This window comes from Entelurus aequoreus, linkage group LG01, assembly GCF_033978785.1.
Source record: "Entelurus aequoreus isolate RoL-2023_Sb linkage group LG01, RoL_Eaeq_v1.1, whole genome shotgun sequence".
Lineage (NCBI taxonomy): Eukaryota > Metazoa > Chordata > Actinopteri > Syngnathiformes > Syngnathidae > Entelurus > Entelurus aequoreus.
In genome coordinates, this window is record NC_084731.1 from 68,221,072 (window position 1) to 68,246,255 (window position 25,184).

The 25,184-nt window shown below is 38.8% G+C and overlaps 1 protein-coding gene across 2 annotated transcripts in view; it reads left to right on the forward strand.

The window, feature by feature from the left end:
- Nucleotides 1–2,662: 2,662 nt before the first annotated feature.
- The window catches only part of prex1 (phosphatidylinositol-3,4,5-trisphosphate-dependent Rac exchange factor 1), a 252,337-nt gene continuing 229,815 nt past the window's right edge, over nt 2,663–25,184 (forward strand). For both annotated transcript variants that reach the window (XM_062057106.1, XM_062057114.1), the window contains exon 1: nt 2,663–3,080. In XM_062057106.1, coding sequence (XP_061913090.1) covers nt 2,700–3,080 — 381 coding nt within the window. In that variant the 5' untranslated portion in view covers nt 2,663–2,699. The remainder of the gene's footprint in view (nt 3,081–25,184) is intronic.

Consider the following 25,184-nt stretch of genomic DNA (forward strand, 5'->3'; position numbering starts at 1 on the left):
CGAATAGATGATCTTTAAGTCGTGTTTTGTGCTGTAGGTCTTTAAAACAACAGAGCGTCTTGTCAAATAGATGATCTTTGAGTTGTATTTTCTGCTGTAGATCTTTAACAACAACAGAGCGTCGTGTCGAATAGAGGATCTTTGAGTCGTGTTTTCTGCTGTAGCTCTTCAACAACTGAGCATTTTGTCGAATAGAGGATCTTTGAGTAGTGTTTTCTGCTGTAGAGCTTTAACAGAGCGTTGTGTTGAATAGATGATCTTTGAGTCGTGTTTTCTGCTGTAGCTCTTCAACAACTGAGCATTTTGTCGAATAGAGGATCTTTGAGTAGTGTGTTTTCTGCTGTAGAGCTTTAACAACAACAGTGTCTTGTCAAATAGATGATCTTTGAGTCGTGTTTTGTGCTGTAGGTCTTTCACAACAACAGAGCGTCTTGTCGAATAGAGGATCTTTGAGTTGTTTTCTGCTGTAGATCTTTAACAACAACAACAGAGCGTCTTGTCGAATAGAGGATCTTTGAGTCGTGTTTTCTGCTGTAGCTCTTTAACAACAACTGAGCATCTTGTCGAATAGAGGATCTTTCAGTAGTGTTTTCTGCTATAGAGCTTTAACAACAACAGTGTTTGTGCTGTAGGTCTTTAACAACAACAGAGCGGTTTGTCGAATAGATGATCTTTGAATCGTGTTTTCTGCTGTAGATTGATTGATTGATTGATTGAGACTTTTATTAGTAGGTTGCACAGTGAAGTACATATTCCGTACAATTGACCACTAAATGGTAACACCCGAATAAGTTTTTCAACTTGTTTAAGTCGGGGTCCACTTAAATCGATTCATAATCTTTAACAGCAACAAAGCGTCTTGTCAAATAGAGGATCTTTGAGTAGTGTTTTCTGCTGTAGATATCTAACAACAACAGAGTGTTTTGTCGAATAGATTATCTTTGAGTCGTGTTTTCTGGTGTGGATATTTAACAACAACAGAGCGTCTTTTCGAATACATGATCTTTGAGGTGTGTTTTCTGCTGTAGATATTTAACAACAACAGAGCGTCTTGTCCAAAAGAGGATTTTTGAGTCGTGTTTTCTGCTGTAGATATCTAACAACAACGGAGCGTCTTGTCGAATAGATGACCTTTGAGTCGTGTTTTCTGCTGTAGATATCTAACAACAACGGAGCGTCTTGTCGAATAGATGACCTTTGAGTCATGTTTTCTGCTGTAGGTCTTTAAAAACAGAGCGTCTTGTGGAATAGATGATGTTTGAGTTGTGTTTTGTGCTGTAGGTCTTTAACAACAACAGAGCGTCTTTTCGAATACATGATCTTTGAGGTGTGTTTTCTGCTGTAGATATTTAACAACAGAACGTCTTGTCCAAAAGAGGATTTTTGAGTCGTGTTTTCTGCTGTAGATCTTTAACAACAACAGAGCGTCTTGTCAAATAGAAGATCTTTGAGTCGTGTTTTCTGCTGTAGATATCTAACAACAACGGAGCGTCTTGTCGAATAGATGACCTTTGAGTCATGTTTTCTGCTGTAGGTCTTTAAAAACAGAGCGTCTTGTGGAATAGATGATGTTTGAGTTGTGTTTTGTGCTGTAGGTCTTTAACAACAACAGAGCGTCTTTTCGAATACATGATCTTTGAGGTGTGTTTTCTGCTGTAGATATTTAACAACAGAACGTCTTGTCCAAAAGAGGATTTTTGAGTCGTGTTTTCTGCTGTAGATCTTTAACAACAACAGAGCGTCTTGTCAAATAGAAGATCTTTGAGTCGTGTTTTCTGCTGTAGATATCTAACAACAACGGAGCGTCTTGTCGAATAGATGACCTTTGAGTCATGTTTTCTGCTGTAGGTCTTTAAAAACAGAGCGTCTTGTGGAATAGATGATGTTTGAGTTGTGTTTTGTGCTGTAGGTCTTTAACAACAACAGAGCGTCTTTTCGAATACATGATCTTTGAGGTGTGTTTTCTGCTGTAGATATTTAACAACAGAACGTCTTGTCCAAAAGAGGATTTTTGAGTCGTGTTTTCTGCTGTAGATCTTTAACAACAACAGAGCGTCTTGTCAAATAGAAGATCTTTGAGTCGTGTTTTCTGCTGTAGATATCTAACAACAACGGAGCGTCTTGTCGAATAGATGACCTTTGAGTCATGTTTTCTGCTGTAGGTCTTTAAAAACAGAGCGTCTTGTGGAATAGATGATGTTTGAGTTGTGTTTTGTGCTGTAGGTCTTTAACAACAACAGAGCGTCTTTTCGAATACATGATCTTTGAGGTGTGTTTTCTGCTGTAGATATTTAACAACAGAACGTCTTGTCCAAAAGAGGATTTTTGAGTCGTGTTTTCTGCTGTAGATCTTTAACAACAACAGAGCGTCTTGTCAAATAGAAGATCTTTGAGTCGTGTTTTCTGCTGTAGATATCTAACAACAACGGAGCGTCTTGTCGAATAGATGACCTTTGAGTCATGTTTTCTGCTGTAGGTCTTTAAAAACAGAGCGTCTTGTGGAATAGATGATGTTTGAGTTGTGTTTTGTGCTGTAGGTCTTTAACAACAACAGAGCGTCTTGTCGAATAGAGGATCTATGCGATGTGTTTTCTGCTGTAGATCTTTAACAACAGAGCTTCTTGTCGAACAATAGATGATCTTCACCACTAGAGGCCCCTGCCTGCCTGCCTGAGAGGGAATGGAGCAGCTCCTCCTCCATGTCAGCTGTTGCTGGTGTTCGTGTTCGTGTTAGTCGTGTTGCTTCTCACACACAAGCGGACTTGTCCACTCTCGCTATCCGAGCTTCACGACGCGAGGCGAGCATCTTGTCCCACCAAGTGGATCTTTTCTCTCCCTGGGTGGATTATTGGAGATGGACTAAGGGAGAACCCGGGGCGGATCCTCGGCGTGAGAAGACGACTTCCCCCCGCTCTTTGTGGCGTGGTTGGGGGCAGACCATGGAGGAGCAAGACGCGCACCTGGAGACCGCGCACGCCGTCAAGGAGTCGGACCGACAGCAGCGACTCCGGTTGTGTGTTCTGAACGAGATGCTGAACACGGAGAGAGATTACGTGCGGACTTTATTGTTCCTTCAGTCGGTAAGTTGGACTTCAACGCTCACTTTCTCCAAACACACGCTCGTCCCGAACTCCCGCCGCCGTTCTCTCCATTCTATTGCTCCCTTTTAAAACTTCTAAAGATGTCTCCCTGCTCGCCGTAGAAGGTTCCCCGCAAATATATCAACTGTCTTCTTCCATTCGGCGCCATTGATTTAACCGGAAAACGATGAAATCCACCTTTTAGCATGACATGTTGACGTTGTAGTAAGGTGACGCCTCGCGGTGGTAAAACAGCCAGATTCTCAATGGAGTTTGGAATGGATGACCTCCCATCTTTGGTGCAGTTTTGGTGTTCCAGGTGTGCTGCTGCTCACCTGTCAGGTGTTGGAAATGCTGCTCACCTCTCAGGTCAGGTGTTGCTGCCATAAGAACGAGCTCCATTCACACCTGCGCGCTCAGCTTACATACATAATTATTCATGAGGTTATCGAAAATAAAACCAACTTTTAGCTCATCTTTGCCCATTTATTTTCATGTTTTGTTTTTAAGTTATTTATTTTTTCTTTATTATTATTTTTGTGTAAATTTAATGTCATTTTTAAAAAAAAAATGTTGTGCTGCTACGGTTTACTTTTATTTAATTTATTTGTCGTTCAATTTAATCAATTAATTTATTTAATTAAACAATCAGTCACCTTTGCTAACTTTCTTCCTGCAGACGCATGTATCCTTGATGTTGTCTTATATTCTTCACTCGTATAGAGGATCTTTGATGAGCCTTTTGCGCATGTTCCCAGAAACTACAGAGCGCTCTTGTCATATAGATTATCTAAAAAATGAGGTTTTTTTCTAAAACATAATTTTATTTTATTTTTATTTTTTTTGTCATTAAAAAATACAATCTTGCGTGCTTATGGACTGTATCCCTGCAGACTGTATTGATCTATATTGATACATAATGTAGGAACCAGAAATATTAATAACAGAAAGAAACAACCCTTTTGTGTGAATGAGTGTAAATGGGGGAGGGAGGTTTTTTGGGTTGGTGCACTAACTGTAAGTGTATCTTGTGTTTTTTATATTGATTTAATAAAAATAAAAAAAATATATATTTTTTTTAATTTAATTTTTTAAAATTTAATTTAATTTGTTTTATTTCTTGTGCGGCCCGGTACCAATCGATCCTACGACCGGTACCGGGCCGCGGCCCGATGGTTGGGGACCACTGCTTTATACAACAGGAGTGCTCTGTAGTGTTTGAGGATCTCTGATTGGTGTTTTTGTGGTATTTAATTCTAAACAGCAGAGTACTCCTGGCATATATAGGATCTTTGACTAGGTTGTTGAGGTATTTCATTTAAAACAACAGAGTGCTCCTGTCATATATATAGGATCTTTGACTAGTATGTTTGTGGTATTTTCTTAACAGCAGAGGGTTCGTGTCTTATATAGGATCTTTGACTAGTATTTGTGTGGTATTTCCTTAAAACAGATGAGCGATCCTGTCACACAAGATCTTTGACTAGTTTTTGAAGTAGGTCCTTAAACACCTCAGAGTGCTCCTGTCATTTAGAAGATCTCTGATTAGTATTTAAAAACTCTTTGACTAGTATTTTGTGGTATTTCATTTAAATCAACAGAGTGCTCCTGTCATATATAGGATATTTGACTAGTATTTTGGTGGTATTTCATTAAAAACAGCAGAGTGCTCCTGTCATATATAGGATCTTTGACTGGTGTTTTTGAAGTAGGTCCTTAAACACCCAAGAGTGCTCCTGTCATATAGAAGATCCGATTAGTATTTAAAAACAGCAGAGTACTCCTGTCATATAGATGATTACTGATTAGTATATAAAAACAACTGAGTGCTCCTGTTATATATAGGATCTTTGACTAGTAGTTTTCTGGTATTTCCTCAGAAACAGATGAGCGCTCCTGTTATATATAGGATCTTTGACTGGTGTTTTTCTGGTATTTCCTCAGAAACAGATGAGCGCTTCTGTCATATTTATATAGGATATTTGACTGGTGTTTTTGAAGTAGGTCCTTAAACACCTCAGAGTGCTCCTGTCGTATACAAGACCTGATTAGTATTTAAAAACAGCAGAGTGCTCCTGTCATAAATAGGATCTCTGATTGGTGTTTTTGTGGTATTTTATTTAAATCAACACAGTGCTCCTGTCATATATGGGATCTTTGACTGGCGTTTGGGTGGTATTTCACTTAAAACAGAAGAGTGCTCCTGAAATATATGGGATCTTTGACTTGTATTTTTGTGGTTAAAGGCCTACTGAAATGATTTTTTAAAATTTAAACAGGAATAGCACATCCATTCTATGTGTCATACTTGATCATTTCGCGATATTGCGATATTTTTGCTGAAAGGATTTAGTAGAGAAAATCGACGATAAAGTTCGCAACTTTTGCTCGCTGATAAAAAAAAGCCTTGCCTGTACCGGAAGTAGCGTGACATCACAGGAGCTAGTATTCCTCACAATTCCCCGTTGTTTACAATGGAGCGAGAGAGATTCGGACCGAGAAAGTGACGATTACCCCATTAATTTGAGCGAGGATGAAAGATTCGTAGAATGCAGCTGAGATAGGCTCCAGCACCCCCCACGACTCCAAAAAGGGACAAGCAGTAGAAAATGGATGGATGGATCATTTAAAACAGCAGAGTGCTCCTGTCATATATATAGGATCTTTGAGTAGTATTTTGTGGTATTCCATTTAAAACAGCAGAGTGGTTCCTGTCATATACAGGATATTTGCAGTGCTCCAATCAGACTGGTGTGTTGAAAAAAATGTTCCATCTGCTGAGCAGCAGAAGACGTTGGACTCCCAGCTGCGCACTGACGACATCAAACCTCTATCAGTAAAGTGGAGGTCAAAATATTGTTTGGAGATTTTTGTTGACATTTTGGCTAAAAACAAACCCAATCAAATATTTTTGGTATGAAAACACTTCTGTATTGTGACTACTGACAGTCAAAAGTTTAGGTCCACTTTCCCATGCTGATGTCCCCAATCTTAGGAGTGTGTGTGTGTGTGTGTGTGTGTGCAACTTTGGAGGCTAAAAATGATTCAAATGTCGGCCGGAACGACGCCTGGGTCTCCCAGTTGTGGCTGGCTGTGAGGTAAGGAGTCCTCCTGTGCTGCTAATCCTCCATCTTGCTCTGCGCACACGCTCCCCCCCACTGGGTGTTGTTGATAAGACACATGTGGTTCATGTAGAGATGGAGTCACGTCTGACGTCTCCAATGCTTGTGAAGATCTTTGGAGACCTTCCATTCTTGTCCACTCAGCAAATTAGTTTCGTTTTGTCTTGCTCTTTGAGGAACTTTTCACACACTTTTCACCTCCTCGAATGTGTTATTTTCTACTTCACTAATAATTTAGGGTGCATGAGATAGTGAAACATAGCATTGTTAACAGTACAGCATATATCCTAAAGTGCATTTATTTGTAAGTGTACGGATAAATGAAAGCTATTAAACTTTTTATTAACTTGGAAAGGTGCTCAAATATTTTATAAAAATATATTTAAAAAAAATAATTTTAAAAAAATATTTTAATAATGGTTTGGAGTGCATGAGAAAGTGGAAGTGGGAAACATATCATAAATTGTAAACAACAGCACGGCAGCATTTTAAAGTGCATGCAAAGGAAGATAAGTGTACAAATAAAACATATTATTAAGTATTTTATTAACATAGAAAAGTGGCCAAATATTTAAAAAAAAGTTTTTTTTAAATGTACTTAAAAAAAATATTTTAATAATGTTTGGAGTGTATGAGAAAGTGGAAGTGGGAAACATATCATTAATTGTAAACAACAGCACAGCAACATTTTAAAGTACATGTAAAGGTAGATAAGTGTACAAATAAATAAATATTATTAAATATTTTATTAACATAGAATGCCCAAATATGTTTTTTAAATATTTTCGAAAAGTAATTTTTTTAATACTTTAATAACGATTTGAAGTGCATGAGAAAGTGAAAGTTATTATTACTTGTGAACAACAGTACGGCAACATTTTAAAGTGCATTTATCTATAACTGTACAAATGTTATTTAACATTTTATGAACTTAAAGTGCCCAAATATAAAAAATTTAAAAAAAGGTTGAAATGTATTTTTCAAATAAATACTTTAATAATGATTTGGAGTGCATGAGAAAGTGAAACATATAATTGTTCATTGTAACCAGTACGGCAATATTTTAAAGTGTATTAATTTATAAATGTACAGACAAATAAATGTTATTAAACCTTTTATGAATTCATAAATGTGTGCAAATATTTTATAAAACCTATTTTGAAAAAGTATTTAAAAAAAATACTTTAATGATTTGGAGTGCATGAGAAAGTGGAAGAAAAATATATATTAAACCTCTTATGAATTTAGAAATGTGTGCAAATATTTTATAAAACATATTTTGAAAAAGTATTTAAAAAAATACTTTAATGGTTTGGAGTGCATGAGAAAGTGGAAGAGGGAAACATTGAATTGTTCATCCTAAACAGTACAGCAAAACTTTAAAATGCATTTATTCATAAGTGTTATTAAACATTTTATGAACTTAGAAAAGTGCTGAAATATTTTATAAACATATTTTAAAAGCGAATTGAAAAAAAAAAGTACTTTAATAAAATGATTTTGAGTGCATGAGAAAGTGGAAAGGAATATCTGAGCCTTCTTTAACCCCATGGTGGTTTATGAACACGTACAACACTGCAGCAACACAACCAGTGTTGTACTAGGAAGTGCTGAGTCAGCATAATTGTAAACAATGTGAGAGAACAGCTAATCATCACTGGTGTGGTGCACAGGAAGGCTTTGGAAATCCCGTCCCTTCCAGTGGAACACTCACACACACACACACACACACACACACACACACACACACACACACACACACACACACACAGACGTCAAACTTGTGTTTCAGTCTTCAGCGCACATCTTTGACTTTGTTTTGCTTCCTTCTGCTCCTCGGTCTGTGGCCAGCACAGCGCTAGCATCAGGTTTCTCCAAGGAGGGGCCGCAGGGGGGGGGGGGGGGGGGGGGGGGGGATATGAATAGCTCTTTTTTGGCCTCCCATTTGCGACCTCACCCTGAGCTGTAGTCACCGCAGCACGCAGAGCAGGTAGGAGAGTGAGGTTTATAATTAGAAGTGGGCTTTAAACGCAGGCAGCGTCACGCCCGTGTTCTTGTAGTGACTCAATGGAGCTGCAAAACACACACAAACATTCTGCTTCAGTGGAAACACTTGCGTTGGTTCACGTAGACCTCCAGTAGAGACCGGAAAGTATCACTTGACTTGAAGGATGACTGGAGGACAAGGATCTACTGCGAAAACACTAGTCAAAGTTCCTCTATATGACAGGAGTGCTTTCCTGTATTGAAGCACCTAAAGAAAAAAAAAACATGACAGGAGCAGTCTGCTGTTTTTAAAAACTTACTGCAAAAACGCTTGTCGAAGATCCTCTATATGACACGAGCACTCTGCTGTTTTTAAAAACTTACTGCAAAAACGCTTGTCAAAGATCCTCAATATGATGGGAGCACTCTGCTGTTTTTAAAAACTTACTGCAAAAACGCTTGTCGAAGATCCTCTATATGACGGGAGCACTCTGCTGTTTTTAAAAACTTACTGCAAAAACGCTTGTCGAAGATCCTCTATATGACACGAGCACTCTGCTGTTTTTAAAAACTTACTGCAAAAACGCTTGTCAAAGATCCTCAATATGATGGGAGCACTCTGCTGTTTTTAAAAACTTACTGCAAAAACGCTTGTCAAAGATCCTCTATATGACGGGAGCACTCTGCTGTTTTTAAAAACTTACTGGAAAAACGCTCGTCAAAGATCCTCTATTGGACGCGAGCACGCTGCTGTTTTTGAACACTTCCTGCAAAAACGCTTGTCAAAGATCCTCTATATGACGCGAGCACTCTGCTGTTTTTAAAAACTTACTGGAAAAACGCTCTTCAAAGATCCTCTATATGACGTGAGCACTCTGCTGTATTTGAAAAAGTCCTGCAAAAACGCTGGTCAAAGATCCTCTATATTAGGCGAACACGCTGCTGTTTTTGAAAACTTACTGCAAAAAGGATTGTCAAAGATCCTATATATGAGGCGAACACTCTGCTGTTTTTGAAAACTTACTGCAAAAACACTCGTCAAAGATCCTCTATATGACACAAGCACTCTGCTGTTTTTAAAAACTTACTACACTAACACCCGTCAAAGATCCTCTATATGACGCGAGCACTCTGCTGTTTTTAAAAACTTACTGCACTAACACCCGTCAAAGATCCTCTATATGACGCGAGCACTCTGCTGTTTTTAAAAACTTACTGCACTAACACTCGTCAAAGATCCTCTATATGACGCGAGCACTCTGCTGTTTTTAAAAACTTACTGCACTAACACTCGTCAAAGATCCTCTATATGACACAAGCACTCTGCTGTTTTTAAAAACTTACTACACTAACACTCGTCAAAGATCCTCTATATGACGCGAGCACTCTGCTGTTTTTAAAAACTTACTACACTAACACTCGTCAAAGATCCTCTATATGACACAAGCACTCTGCTGTTTTTAAAAACTTACTACACTAACACTCGTCAAAGATCCTCTATATGACGTGAGCACTCTGCTGTTTTTAAAAACTTACTGCACTAACACTCGTCAAAGATCCTCTATATGACGCGAGCACTCTGCTGTTTTTAAAAACTTACTGCACTAACACCCGTCAAAGATCCTCTATATGACGCGAGCACTCTGCTGTTTTTAAAAACTTACTGCACTAACACTCGTCAAAGATCCTCTATATGACGCGAGCACTCTGCTGTTTTTAAAAACTTACTGCAAAAATGCTTGTCAAAGATCCTCTATATCAGTGGTCCCCAACCTTTTTGTAGCTGCGAAATTTTCAACACTTGAAAATTTGTCCCACGGACCGGGGGGGTGGGGGTATTTATTTATTTATTTTTTATTTTTTTATAAAGAAATACAATCATGTGTGCTTACGGACCAATCGTACCGGTCCGCGGCTCGGTGATTGGGGACCACTGCTCTATATGACGTGAGCACTCTGCTGTTTTTGAAAACTTACTGCAAAAGCATTTGTCAAAGATCCTCTATGTGACGCGAGCACTCTGCTGTTTTTGAAAACTTACTGCAAAAACACTCGTCAAAGATCCTCTATATGACGCGAGCACTCTGCTGTTTTTAAAAACTTACTGCACTAACACTCGTCAAAGATCCTCTATATGACGCGAGCACTCTGCTGTTTTTAAAAACTTACTGCACTAACACTCGTCAAAGATCCTCTATATGACGCGAGCACTCTGCTGTTTTTAAAAACTTACTGCACTAACACCCGTCAAAGATCCTCTATATGACGCGAGCACTCTGCTGTTTTTAAAAACTTACTGCACTAACACTCGTCAAAGATCCTCTATATGACGCAAGCACTCTGCTGTTTTTAAAAACTTACTGCAAAAATGCTTGTCAAAGATCCTCTATATCAGTGGTCCCCAACCTTTTTGTAGCTGCGAAATTTTCAACACTTGAAAATTTGTCCCACGGACCGGGGGGGTGGGGGTATTTATTTATTTATTTTTTATTTTTTTATAAAGAAATACAATCATGTGTGCTTACGGACCAATCGTACCGGTCCGCGGCTCGGTGATTGGGGACCACTGCTCTATATGACGTGAGCACTCTGCTGTTTTTGAAAACTTACTGCAAAAGCATTTGTCAAAGATCCTCTATGTGACGCGAGCACTCTGCTGTTTTTGAAAACTTACTGCAAAAACACTCGTCAAAGATCCTCTATATGACGTGAGCACTCTGCTGTTTTTGAAAACTTACTGCAAAAGCATTTGTCAAAGATCCTCTATGTGACGCGAGCACTCTGCTGTTTTTGAAAACTTACTGCAAAAACACTCGTCAAAGATCCTCTATATGACGTGAGCACTCTGCTGTTTTTGAAAACTTACTGCAAAAGCATTTGTCAAAGATCCTCTATGTGACGCGAGCACTCTGCTGTTTTTGAAAACTTACTGCAAAAACACTCGTCAAAGATCCTCTATATGACGAGCGCACTCTGCTGTTTTAAAAAACTTACTGGAAAAACGCTTGTCAAAGATCCTCTATATGACAGGAGCAATCTGCTGTTTTTAAAAACTTACTGCAAAAACACTCGTCAAAGATCCTCTATAGGACGCGAGCACGCTGCTGTTTTTTTTTTAATTACTGCAAAAACGCTCATCAAAGATCCTCTATAGGCCGCAAGCACGCTGCTGTTTTTCAAATCTTCCTGCAAAAACGCTCATCAAGGATCTTCTATAGGATGCGAGCACTCTGCTGTTTTTGAAAACTTCCTGCAAAAACGCTTGTCAAAGATCCTCTATATGACGCAAGCACTCTGCTGTTTTTAAAAACTTACTGGAAAAACGCTCGTCAAAGATCCTCTATATGACACGAGCACTCTGCTGTTTTTAAAAACTTACTGGAAAAACGCTCGTCAAAGATCCTCTATATGACGCAAGCACTGCTGTTTTTAAAAAACTTACTGGAAAAACGCTTGTCAAAGATCCTCTATATGACACGAGCACTCTGCTGTTTTTAAAAACTTACTGGAAAAACGCTCGTCAAAGATCCTCTATATGACGCAAGCACTCTGCTGTTTTTAAAAACTTACTGGAAAAACGCTCGTCAAAGATCCTCTATATGACGCAAGCACTGCTGTTTTTAAAAAACTTACTGGAAAAACGCTTGTCAAAGATCCTCTATATGACACGAGCACTCTGCTGTTTTTAAAAACTTACTGGAAAAACGCTCGTCAAAGATCCTCTATATGACGCAAGCACTGCTGTTTTTAAAAAACTTACTGGAAAAACGCTTGTCAAAGATCCTCTATATGACACGAGCACTCTGCTGTTTTCAAAAACTTACTGCAAAAACGGTCGTCAAAGATCCTCTATATGACGCAAGCACTCTGCTGTTTTTAAAAACTTACTGCACTAACACTAGTCAAAGATCCTCTATATCAGTGGTCCCCAACCACCGGTTCGTGAATCGATTGGTACCGGGCCGCACAAGAAATACAAAATTAAAAAATATATATATATATATATATATAATTTATTTTTATTAAATCAACATAAAAAACACAAGATACACTTACAGTTAGTGCACCAACCCAAAAAACCTCCCTCCCCCATTTACACTCATTCACACTCATTCGCACAAAAGGGTTGTTTCTTTCTGTTATTAATATTTCTGGTTCCTACATTATATATCAATATAGATCAATACAGTCTGCAGGGATGCAGTCCGTAAGCACGCATGATTGTAATTCTTTATGACAATAAAGAACAGCACTCTGCTGTTTTTAAAAAATTCCCGGAAAAACGCTTGTCAAAGATCCTCTATATGACACGAGCACTCTGCTGTTTTTAAAAATTACTGCAAAAACGGTCGTCAAAGATCCTCTGTATGAAGCGAGCACTCTGCTGTTTTTTAAAACTTACTGCAAAAATGCTTGTCAAAGATCTTCTATATGACGCGAGCACTCTGCTGTTTTTGAAAACTTACTGGAAAAAATGCTTGTCAAAGATCCTCTATATGACACAAGCACTCTGCTGTTTTTAAAAACTTACTGCACTAACATTCTTCTACCATGAATTGATTACGTGGACCCCGACTTAAACAAGTTGAAAAACTTATCCGGGTGTTACCATTTAGTGGTCAATTGTACGGAATATGTACTGTACTGCGCAATCTACTGTTTAAAGTTTCAATCAAGTTTCAATCAATCAATTCAAAGATCCTCTGTACGACACAAGCACTCTGCTGTTTTTCGAAAACTTACTGGAAAAACGCTCGTCAAAGATCCCCTATATGACGCAAGCACTGCTGTTTTTAAAAAACTTACTGGAAAAACGCTTGTCAAAGATCCTCTATATGACACGAGCACTCTGCTGTTTTAAAAAACTTACTGCAAAAACGGTCGTCAAAGATCCTCTATATGACGCAAGCACTGCTGTTTTTAAAAAAATTACTGGAAAAACGCTTGTCAAAGATCCTCTATATGACACGAGCACTCTGCTGTTTTCAAAAACTTACTGGAAAAACGCTCGTCAAAGATCCCCTATATGACGCAAGCACTGCTGTTTTTAAAAAACTTACTGGAAAAACGCTTGTCAAAGATCCTCTATATGACACGAGCACTCTGCTGTTTTAAAAAACTTACTGCAAAAACGGTCGTCAAAGATCCTCTATATGACGCAAGCACCCTGCTGTTTTTAAAAACTTACTGCACTAACACTAGTCAAAGATCCTCTATATCAGTGGTCCCCAACCACCGGTTCGTGAATCGATTGGTACCGGGCCGCACAAGAAATACAAAATTTAAAAAAAAATATATATATATATATATATATATATATTATTTATTTTTATTAAATCAACATAAAAAACACAAGATACACTTACTTGTGCACCAACCCAAAAAACCTCCCTCTCCCATTTACACTCATTCACACTCATTCACACAAAAGGGTTGTTTCTTTCTGTTATTAATATTTCTGGTTCCTACATTATATATCAATATAGATCAATACAGTCTGCAGGGATGCAGTCCGTAAGCACGCATGATTGTAATTCTTTATGACAATAAAGAACAGCACTCTGCTGTTTTTAAAAAATTCCCGGAAAAACGCTTGTCAAAGATCCTCTATATGACACGAGCACTCTGCTGTTTTTAAAAATTACTGCAAAAACGGTCGTCAAAGATCCTCTGTATGAAGTGAGCACTCTGCTGTTTTTAAAAAATTCCCGAAAAAACGCTTGTCAAAGATCCTCTATATGACACGAGCACTCTGCTGTTTTTAAAAATTACTGCAAGAACGGTCGTCAAAGATCCTCTATATGAAGCGAGCACTCTGCTGTTTTTAAAAACTTACTGCAAAAATGCTTGTCAAAGATCTTCTATATGACGCGAGCACTCTGCTGTTTTTGAAAACTTACTGGAAAAAATGCTTGTCAAAGATCCTCTATATGACACAAGCACTCTGCTGTTTTTAAAAACTTACTGCACTAACATTCTTCTACCATGAATTGATTACGTGGACCCCGACTGAAACAAGTTGAAAAACTTATCCGGGTGTTACCATTTAGTGGTCAATTGTACGGAATATGTACTGTACTGCGCAATCTACTGTTTAAAGTTTCAATCAAGTTTCAATCAATCAATTCAAAGATCCTCTGTACGACACAAGCACTCTGCTGTTTTTCGAAAACTTACTGCACTAACACTCGTCAAAGATCCTCTATATGACGCGAGCACTCTGCTGTTTTTGAAAACTTAATGCAAAAACACTTGTCAAAGATCCTCTATGTGACGCGAGCACTCTGCTGTTTTTGAAAACTTACTGCAAAAACGCTCGTCAAAGATCCTCTATATCAGTGGTCCCCAACCACCGGGCCGCGGCCCGGTACCGGTCCGTTGATCGATTGGTACCGGGCCGCACATGAATTAAAAAAAAAAAAAAGATTAAAAAAAATGTTTTTTTAATTAAATCATGGGATGGTATTTTTTATTTATTTTTTGTCATAAAAAAATACAATCATGCATTCTTACGGACTGTATCCCTGCAGACTGTATTGATCTATATTGATATATAATGTAGGAACCAGAAATATTAATAACAGAAAGAAACAACCCTTTTGTGCGAATGAGTGTAAATGGGGGAGGGAGGTTTTTTGGGTTGGTGCACTAATTGTAAGTGTATCTTGTGTTTTTTATGTTGATTTAATAAAAATAAAAATAAAAATACAATTATTTTATTTGTATTTTTTTATTTCTTGTTCCGGTACCAATCGATCCACGGACCGGTACCGGGCCGTGGCCCGGTGGTTGGGGACCACTGCTCTATAAGATGCGAGCACTCTGCTGTTTTTGAAAACTTACTGCAAAAATGCTTGTCAAGAAGAAAGCCATCACTCCAAATTACTTTGTTCCAGAAGTTTTGAGGCTTGTCTCTGTGCTGTTTGGCGTAATGTAAGCAGGATACTTTGTGACATTTGCGCAGAAATGGCTTTCTTCTGGCGACACGACCATGCAGCCCATTTTTCTTCAAGTGCCTCCTTATTGTGCATCTTGAAACAGCCACGCCACAATTTTTCAGAGAGTCCTGTATTTCAGCTGAAGTTATTTGTGGATTTTTCTTTGCATCTCGAACAATTTTCCTGGCAGTTGTGGCTGAAATCTTTGCTGGTCTACCTGAATCCCTCATTTTCCACTTCTTAATCAGCGTTTGAACACTGCTGATTGGCATTCTCAATTCCTTGGATACCTTTTTATACCCCTTTCCTGTTTTATGCAGTTCAATTACCTTTTCTCGCAGATCCTTTGACAATTATTTTGCCTTCCCCATGACTCAGAATCCAGAAACATCTGTGCAGCACTGGATGAAAGATGCAATGGTCTGTCAGAAGCCCAGAAACTCACTGACCTTTTATACACACACATTAATTACAAACAAACAGGTCACAGGTGAGGATTGGAACCTTGATTAGCCATTCAAACCTGTTTGTGTCAACTTTTGTGCATGTTATCAGATCAAAGTCACTGGGGTATGTAAACTTTTGATCAGGGTCAGATTTAAAAAGAGTAAACAGTTGTTTGCCAATAAATAGCTTCACACAACCATTAAGCATGAGTGGAAGAAAGGTTTTTGTGTTATCATTCATATTCTCTGAAGAATGGCCAAGAAATCATAAATTCTCCCAGGGTATGTAAACTTATGAGCACGACTGTAAAAAAAAGTGTTCTGCTGTTTTTGAGGATCTACTGCGCAAACACGAGCCAATCTTTGCTGTTTCATGGATCTACTGCAAAAACACTAGCCAAAAATCCTATATATGACAGAAGTGTTCTGCTGTGTTTGAGGATCTACTGAACAAACACATGTCAAAGATCCTCTTCATGACAAAAGTGATCTTCTGTTTTTGAGGATCTAGAAAATGATGATCTGTTGGATCTACTGAACAAACACATGTCAAAGATCCTCTTTTTGACAAAAGTGATCTTCTGTTTTTGAGGATCTAGAAAATGATCCTCTGTTGTTTTTGAACACCAATTGCAAAACCCTAGTCAAAGATTCTTTAAATGACAGAAGTGCTGTGCTGTTTTGAGGATCTACTGAACAAACATGTCAAATATCTAGAAAAGGATCCTCTGCTGTTTTTGAGGACCAACTGCAAAAACACTAGTTAAAGATAATCTATATGACAAAAGTGTTCTGCTGTTTTTGAGGATCTACTGAACAAAGACAAGTTAAAGATCTAGAAAATGATCCTTCGCTGTTTCAGGGATGTACTGCAAAAATTTGAGTCAAAGATTCTTTAAATTACAGAAGTGCTGTGCTGTTTTGAGGATATGCTGAACAAACGTGTCAAAGATCTAGAAAAGGATCATTTGCTGTTTTTGAGGATCAACTCCAAAAAACACTCGTCAAAGATCCTCTACATCAGTGGTCCCCAACTTTTTTGTAACAGCGGACCAGTCAACGCTTGAAAATTTGTCCCACGGACCGGTCGGTTGGTGGGGGGGAGTATGGTCCTTTATTATTATTGTTTTTTCTTTTTTATGTATTTATTTTTTGGCATCAAAAAATACAATCATGTGTGCTTACGGACTGTATCCCTGCAGACTGTATTGATCTATATTGATATATAATGCAGGAACCAGAAATATTAATAACAGAAAGAAACAACCCTTTTGTGTGAATGAGTGTGAATGAGTGTAAATGTGGGAGGGAGGTTTTTTGGGTTGGTGCACTAATTGTAAGAGTATCTTGTGTTTTTTATGTTGATTTAATTATTAAAAAAAAAAAGTTTTTATTTTCTTGTGCGGCCAGGTTACAATCGATCCGCGGCCCGGTGGTTGGGGACCACTGCTATACATGACAGAAGTGATCTCCTGTTATCGAGGATCTACTTGCCAACGACTAGTCCAGGGGTCGGCAACCCGCGGCTCCGGAGCCGCATGCAGCTCCTTGACCACTCTGATGCGGCTCAGCTACATACATGCCGACCCCCCCAATTTTCCCATGAGACTTATGGGTCTCAGTGTCTCTCATAGATTACTCCCAGGGAAAAAATAATCCTATTTACACTCTAATTACTAAATAAAGTACGTGCCCTAATTGCACTGCAGTAATTGTCCTCTATAGCATTTACATACAGCTCCAGTCCAGCCACATGTTGCATGTTGTTATTACTTGCACACACAGGACACAGCAAAGCATACTTACTCATCAGCCACACAGCTTACACTGACGGTAGCCGTATCAAACAACTTTAACATTGTTACGTTACAAATATGCGCCACACTGTGAACCCACACCAAAAAAGAATGAAAAACACATTTCTGGAGAACATCCCACCGTAACACAACATAAACACAACACAACCATTACCCAGAATCCCATGCAGCCCTAACTCTTCCGGTCTACATTATACACCCCCGCTACCACCAAATCCCCCCACACATCAACCCCCCCCCCCCCCCCCTCTCCGTGCGTTGGTTGAGCGGAAGAGTTAGGGCTGCATGGGATTCTGGGTATTGGTACCGTCAGTGTAAGATGTGTGGCTGCTGAGTTAGTACGCCTTGCTGTCACTTACGTAAACAAACAAGCTAAAACTGCATTCTACGTGTGGTCGAGCAGGTACACTGTTAGGGCAGACTGTAGAGGGCGCCAAAAGCAGTGTCATCACGCTCTGATATTCGGGAGTCTCCCGGGAAAAATGAGAGGGCTGGCAAGTAAGACGCTATCAAGTGCCATTCATTCAAAACTCGCGGGCTGCGCTAACATCAAATTTCCACATTAAAGTGCGTGCCGGTGCGTGTGTCAGAGACCCCTGGTTAACATAGCACAAAGCATTTAAGCTATGTATGTGGTGTTTTTCATTTTAAATTTAAAAATTTTTTTTGTGGCTCCCATTACTTTCTTTAATTTGTGAAACTTGCCAAAATGGCTCTTTGAGTGGTAAAGGTTGCCGACCCCTGGACTAGTCAAATATCTTCTTCATGACGGGAGCGCTCTGCTGTTGTTAGGAATCTGCTCTGATGGTTCAAGTTAACGATGATGATTATTCTTCATCTCTTTCTAAGTCACGTGTGTTTGTAAGCCATTTTATGTGAGGCACAAGACTATGGCAGGAATTTGAGGAATTACATGTGAACAAGTCTGAACGGCTGCAACCACGCCGCCATCGCCCCACCTTGCTGCCATCCGTTAGGTCACATGATCAACACTGTAGTATCAGGTCACATGATCAACACTGTAGTATCAGGTCACACGATCTACACTGTAGTATCAGGTCACACGATCAACACTGTAGTATCAGGTCACACGATCTACATTGTAGTATCAGGTCACACGATCTACACTGTAGTATCAGGTCACATGGTCTACACTGTAGTATCAGGTCACACGATCAACACTGTAGTATCAGGTCACACAATCTATACTGTAGTATCAGGTCACACGATCTACACTGTAGTATCAGGTCACACGATCTACACTGTAGTATCAGGTCACACGATCAACACTGTAGTATCAGGTCACACAATCTATACTGTAGTATCAGGTCACACGATCTACACTGTAGTATCAGGTCACACGATCTACACTGTAGTATCAGGTCACACGATCAACACTGTAGTATCAGGTCGCACAATCTACACTGTAGTATCAGGTCACACGATCTACACTGTAGTATCAGGTCACATGGTCTACACTGTAGTATCAGGTCACACGATCAACACTGTAGTATCAGGTCACACAATCTATACTGTAGTATCAGGTCACACGATCTACACTGTAGTATCAGGTCACACGATCTACACTGTAGTATCAGGTCACACGATCAACACTGTAGTATCAGGTCACACGATCTACACTGTAGTATCAGGTCACACGATCTACACTGTAGTATCAGGTCACACGATCAACACTGTAGTATCAGGTCGCACGATCAACACTGTACTATCAGGTCGCACGATCTACACTGTAGTATCAGGTCACACGATCTACACTGTAGTATCAGGTCACACGATCAACACTGTAGTATCAGGTCACACGATCTATACTGTAGTATCAGGTCACACGATCTACACTGTAGTATCAGGTCACATGATCTACACTGTAGTATCAGGTCACACGATCAACACTGTAGTATCAGGTCACACGATCTACACTGTAGTATCAGGTCACATGATCAACACTGTAGTGTCAGGTCACACGATCAACACTGTAGTATCAGGTCACACGATCAACACTGTAGTATCAGGTTACACGATCTATACTGTAGTATCAGGTCACACGATCTACACTGTAGTATCAGGTCACACGATCTACACTGTAGTATCAGGTCACACGATCTACACTGTAGTATCAGGTCACACGATCTACACTGTAGTATCAGGTCACATGATCTGTAGTATCAGGTCACATGATCAACACTGTAGTATCAGGTCACACGATCTATACTGTAGTATCAGGTCACATGATCAACACTGTAGTATCAGGTCACACGATCTATACTGTAGTATCAGGTCACACGATCTACACTGTAGTATCAAGTCACATGATCTACACTGTAGTATCAGGTCACACGATCAACACTGTAGTATCAGGTCACATGATCAACACTGTAGTATCAGGTCACACGATCTACACTGTAGTATCAGGTCACATGATCAACACTGTAGTATCAGGTCACACGATCTATACTGTAGTATCAGGTCACACGATCAACACTGTAGTATCAGGTCACACGATCTATACTGTAGTATCAGGTCACACGATCTACACTGTAGTATCAGGTCACATGATCTACACTGTAGTATCAGGTCACATGATCAACACTGTAGTATCAGGTCACACGATCTATACTGTAGTATCAGGTCACACGATCAACACTGTAGTATCAGGTCACACGATCTATACTGTAGTATCAGGTCACACGATCTACACTGTAGTATCAGGTCACATGATCTACACTGTAGTATCAGGTCACATGATCTACACTGTAGTATCAGGTCACACGATCTACACTGTAGTATCAGGTCACACGATCGACACTGTAGTATCAGGTCACACGATCGACACTGTAGTATCAGGTCACACGATTGTCCCTGTAGTATCAGGTCACACGATCGACACTGTAGTATCAGGTCACATGATTGACACTGTAGTATCAGGTCACACGATCGACACTGTAGTATCAGGTCACATGATTGACACTGTAGTATCAGGTCACACGATCGACACTGTAGTATCAGGTCACACGATTGTCCCTGTAGTATCAGGTCACACGATCGACACTGTAGTATCAGGTCACATGATTGACACTGTAGTATCAGGTCACACGATCGACACTGTAGTATCAGGTCACACGATCGACACTGTAGTATCAGGTCACACGATCGACACTGTAGTATCAGGTCACACGATCGACACTGTAGTATGTTATGTATTTCATAACACTTTTTTTTTTTTTCACAACAAATTCATTTTCAAATGAATACACTTCAAGGGTTTTTTAATTTCATGACTGATTTTTATATATAATAACGTATTTAAATTTAGAACCTCCTTATTTATTTCATCACCAGTTTGTTTCATTTTGATTATTGATGTTATGTATTCATGGAATGATTATTGTATACAGTATAGTTCTAAACAAAAATGTTATTTCACCCCAAAAATGCTGAGATCAATACAACCACATTTTTAAAATATATATATCACGACCCATTTATTAGATTTTTGATGACCTTTAAAAAAATGTTTTAAAATCAGGACCAATTTACGTCATGGCTGATTTAAGGACTTGTTTATATATCTTTATTTCTTAACCAATTATTTTAATGACCTTTTCATGGCCAATTTATTGCATCACAGGATTCTCTGTTTCATGAGGGATTAATTTCACAGCAATCTCCACGTTTCTTTAATTCATGACGGTTTCATATATTTACATTTTATCACCAACTTCGTTATTTACTTAATCCTTTTATGTATTTTACAAAATCCATTCATCCATCCTTCTTTTTCCGCTTACATTTTCTTTAATTCATGGCCATTTTAAATATTAAATCGTATTTGTATTTCATCACCAATGTCCTTGTTTCCTTATTCATTTTATATATTTCACAACTAATTGTAACACATTCATTGTCAATTCAAATAGAATTCAAGGGTTTTATAATTTATTGACCGTTTTTATATATGATGGCATAATTCAGTTTGGGACCTCCTTATTTGTTTCATGAACTTTTTATTCATTTCATCACTCGTTTCTTTAATTTTGAATTAATTCATCAAATGACCAATATATACAGTATGTTCCTTGACAAATGTGATTAAATCACCCCCAAACATGTATTAGAATAATATTACCGCATTTTATAAAATATATTTCCGAACCGATAGTAGATGTTTAATGACCTTTTAAAGATATATATTTTTATGACCAATTTATGCCATGGCTGATTTGTATATGTTTTTATTTATTGCATATCACAACCAGTTTCTTTATTTCATAACCGATTAGATATTTGAATGACTTATTTTTATTTATTTATTTCATCACACAATTCTCCGATTCATGACGGATTTGTTTCACAGCGATCTATGTGTCTCTTTTATTCATGACCGTTTTGTATATTAAATCTTATTTGTATTTCATCATCAATTTCCTTACTTCCTTCATCCTTTTATATAATTCACCACACATTTTATTTATTTCCCGACACATTTTCAATTGAAGTACAATTCAAGTGTTTCTTAATTACATGACTGTTTATATATATATATATATATATATATATATATATATATATATATATTTTTTTTTATCACCAGTTTATTTGATTCGAATTACCGATGTTATGCATTGATCTAAAAACCAATATATACAATATATTTCTCAACATATGTGATTGTTTCTCTCTGAAAAAAAAAAATTATGTTATGATTACTACATTCGTTAAAATGTATTTCCGGACAGATTTAGATGTTTTTTTGTAAAAATATATATTTTCCTGACCAATTAATATTTAACAACTTTTTTATATCACGACCAGTTTCTTTATTTCATTGATATTTTTTTTAATTTCAAGACCAATTTTTATATTTTGTGATGTTTATTTATTTCATGACTCATGTTTACGTATTTAATGATCAGTTCATGGACTTCACAAGCACTTTCTCTACTTCCTGTGTGTTCGATGTTGTGTTAGTGAGGACTTTTACAGGCTTTGTGCAGAATGACAGCGTTATCATGCGCCCAACAGGAAGGAAAAAGCATGAATGCTAAATCTTGAGTCGTGACAATCAGTGTGTGTCCATAATCATTATGTTCGTCAGAATCATGTTCATTATCATCATCATGTTCATCACCCATTCATGGTGAGTTGGGGTGTGTGCGGCGTAGCAACATCCAAAGAAGACTTGTGTGTTGTGTTTCTGGACAAAGGCTTGAAGCCAAAGTGCTTCCTGAGTGGAGATGTTGGTGGGAATGATGGCTGCAGGGTGGACGAGGTCCACCTTGGCCCGCTGAAGAGGAGGACTTCTTCATGTATTTACTCATGCCATGTCCACCCCGGAGTGCCCCTGAGGGAGCATTAAAGGCCGCATTGTTTGGATGTGGATGGGAACAGCGAGTGTGAGGCTGCTGACTGGGAAGAGTGTGACTGGACAACCTGCATACTAACACTTCTTGTGGGAACCAATGGCAGTTCTAAAGGATCTCTACCAAACACTTCCTGGGAAACTACCTCCAGTGTTGGAGGAGAAAAAAATCGTGTGTGTGTATGTATATACTGTTTTTGGGTTGTACGGTATACCGGTATTGGTATAGTACCGCGATACTAATGAATCATATTCGGTACTATACCGCCTCAAAAAAGTACCGGTCCGCCACCCCCCCACCCCTCCGTTGTCGTCACGTCGTGACATTGCTGGTTTTACGAGCAGAGGAGCATGTTCGGCAGCGCACACACACAGAGTACTTACAAGCAGACACAGTGTGTAGACAGAAAAGGGAGAACGGACGCATTTTTGGCTTAAAAACTAACGATAAAGGTGAAGTTATAACACTGAAACACCCTCAGGAAGAGGTGCTTTAAAGGCCTACTGAAATGAGATTTTCTTAATTAAACGGGGATAGCAGGTCCATTCTATGTGTCATACTTGATCATTTCGCGATATTGCCATATTTTTGCTGAAAGGATTTAGTAGAGAACATTGACGATAAAGTTTGCAACTTTTGGTCGCTAATAAAAAAGCCTTGCCTGTACCGGAAGTAGCGTGACGTCACAGGTTGTGGAGCTCCTCACATCTGCACATTGTTTACAATCATGGCCACCAGCAGCGAGGGCGATTCGGACCGAGAAAGCGACGATTTCCCCATTAATTTGAGCGAGGATGAAAGATTTGTGGATGAGGAAAGTGAAAGTGAAGGACTAGAGGGCATTGGAAGCGATTCAGATAGGGAAGATGCTGTCAGAGGCGGGTGGGACCTGATATTCAGCTGGGATTGACTAAAACAGTAAATAAACACAAGACATATATATGCTCTATTAGCCACAACACAACCAGGCTTATATTTAATATGCCACAAATTAATCCCGCATAACAAACACCTCCCCCCTCCCGTCCATATAACACGCCAATACAAATCAAACACCCGCACAACACACTCAATCCCACAGCCCAAAGTACCGTTCACCTCCGCAAAGTTCATACAGCACATATATTTCCCCAAAGTCCCCAAAGTTACGTACGTGATATGCACATAGCGGCACGCACGTACGGGCAAGCGATCAAATGTGTGGAAGCCGCAGCTGCGTACTCACGGTAGCGCGTATCCAACTCAAAGTCCTCCTGGTAAGAGTCTCTGTTGTCCCAGTTCTCCACAAGCCAATGGTAAAGCTTGACTGTCATCTTTCAGGAATCTAAACAATGAAACACCGGCTACGTGTTTGTGTTGCTGCACCCGCCCGCTAATACACCGCTTCCCACCTACAGCTTTCTTCTTTGCTGTCTCCATGGTTCATTAAACAAATTGCAAAAGATTCACCAACACAGATGTCAAGAATACTGTGGAATTTTGCGATGAAAACCGACGACTTAATAGCTGGCCACAATGGTGTCCCAAAATGTCCGCTACAATCCGTGACGTCACGCGCAAACGTCATCATACCGATATATAAATTTAAAAATTGCACTTTACTAATCTAACCCGACCGTATTGGTATGTGTTGCAATGTTAAGATTTCATCATTGATATATAAACTATCTGACTGCGTGGTCGGTAGTAGTGGGTTTCAGTAGGCCTTTAAGACATGGCTAGCTAGCTAGCATCTAAAGTCCAGCCCCAGTCGGCAGTGTTTTAGCTACTTCTAAATCCCTAATCCTGGCCTCTATGGTGACAAATAAAGTAAGTTTCTTACAAGTACCATTATCACTGCAGGACGAAGAATAGCTAAACATGCTTCACTACACACCGTAGCTCACCGGCGCCAAAATGTAAACAAACGCAATGGGTGGAACTACACCTAACATCCACTGTAATGATACCAAGCACAGTAGCATATCTAGTCGATATTTTTTGGCAAAACATCTTCTTTCGTTTTTAAAAAAAATGTATATTATGTTTATAAACTCAGGAAATACGTCCCTGGACACATGAGGACTTTGAATATGACCAATGTATTATCCCGTAACTACTTGGTACCGGATCGATACCCAAATTTGTGGTATCATCCAAAACTAATGTAAAGTATCAGACAACAGAAGAATAAGTGATTATTACATTTTAACAAAATTGTAGCTAAAACATGTTAAAACAGAAAATAATCAGATATTAACAGTAAATGAACAAGTAGATTAATAATTCATTTTCTACCACTTGTCCTTAATAATGTTGACAAAATAATAGAATGATAAATGACACTATATGTTACTGCATATGTCAGCAGAGTAATTAGGAGGCTTTGTTTGTTTACTTACTACTAAAAGACAAGTTGTTTAGTACAGTGTTTTTCA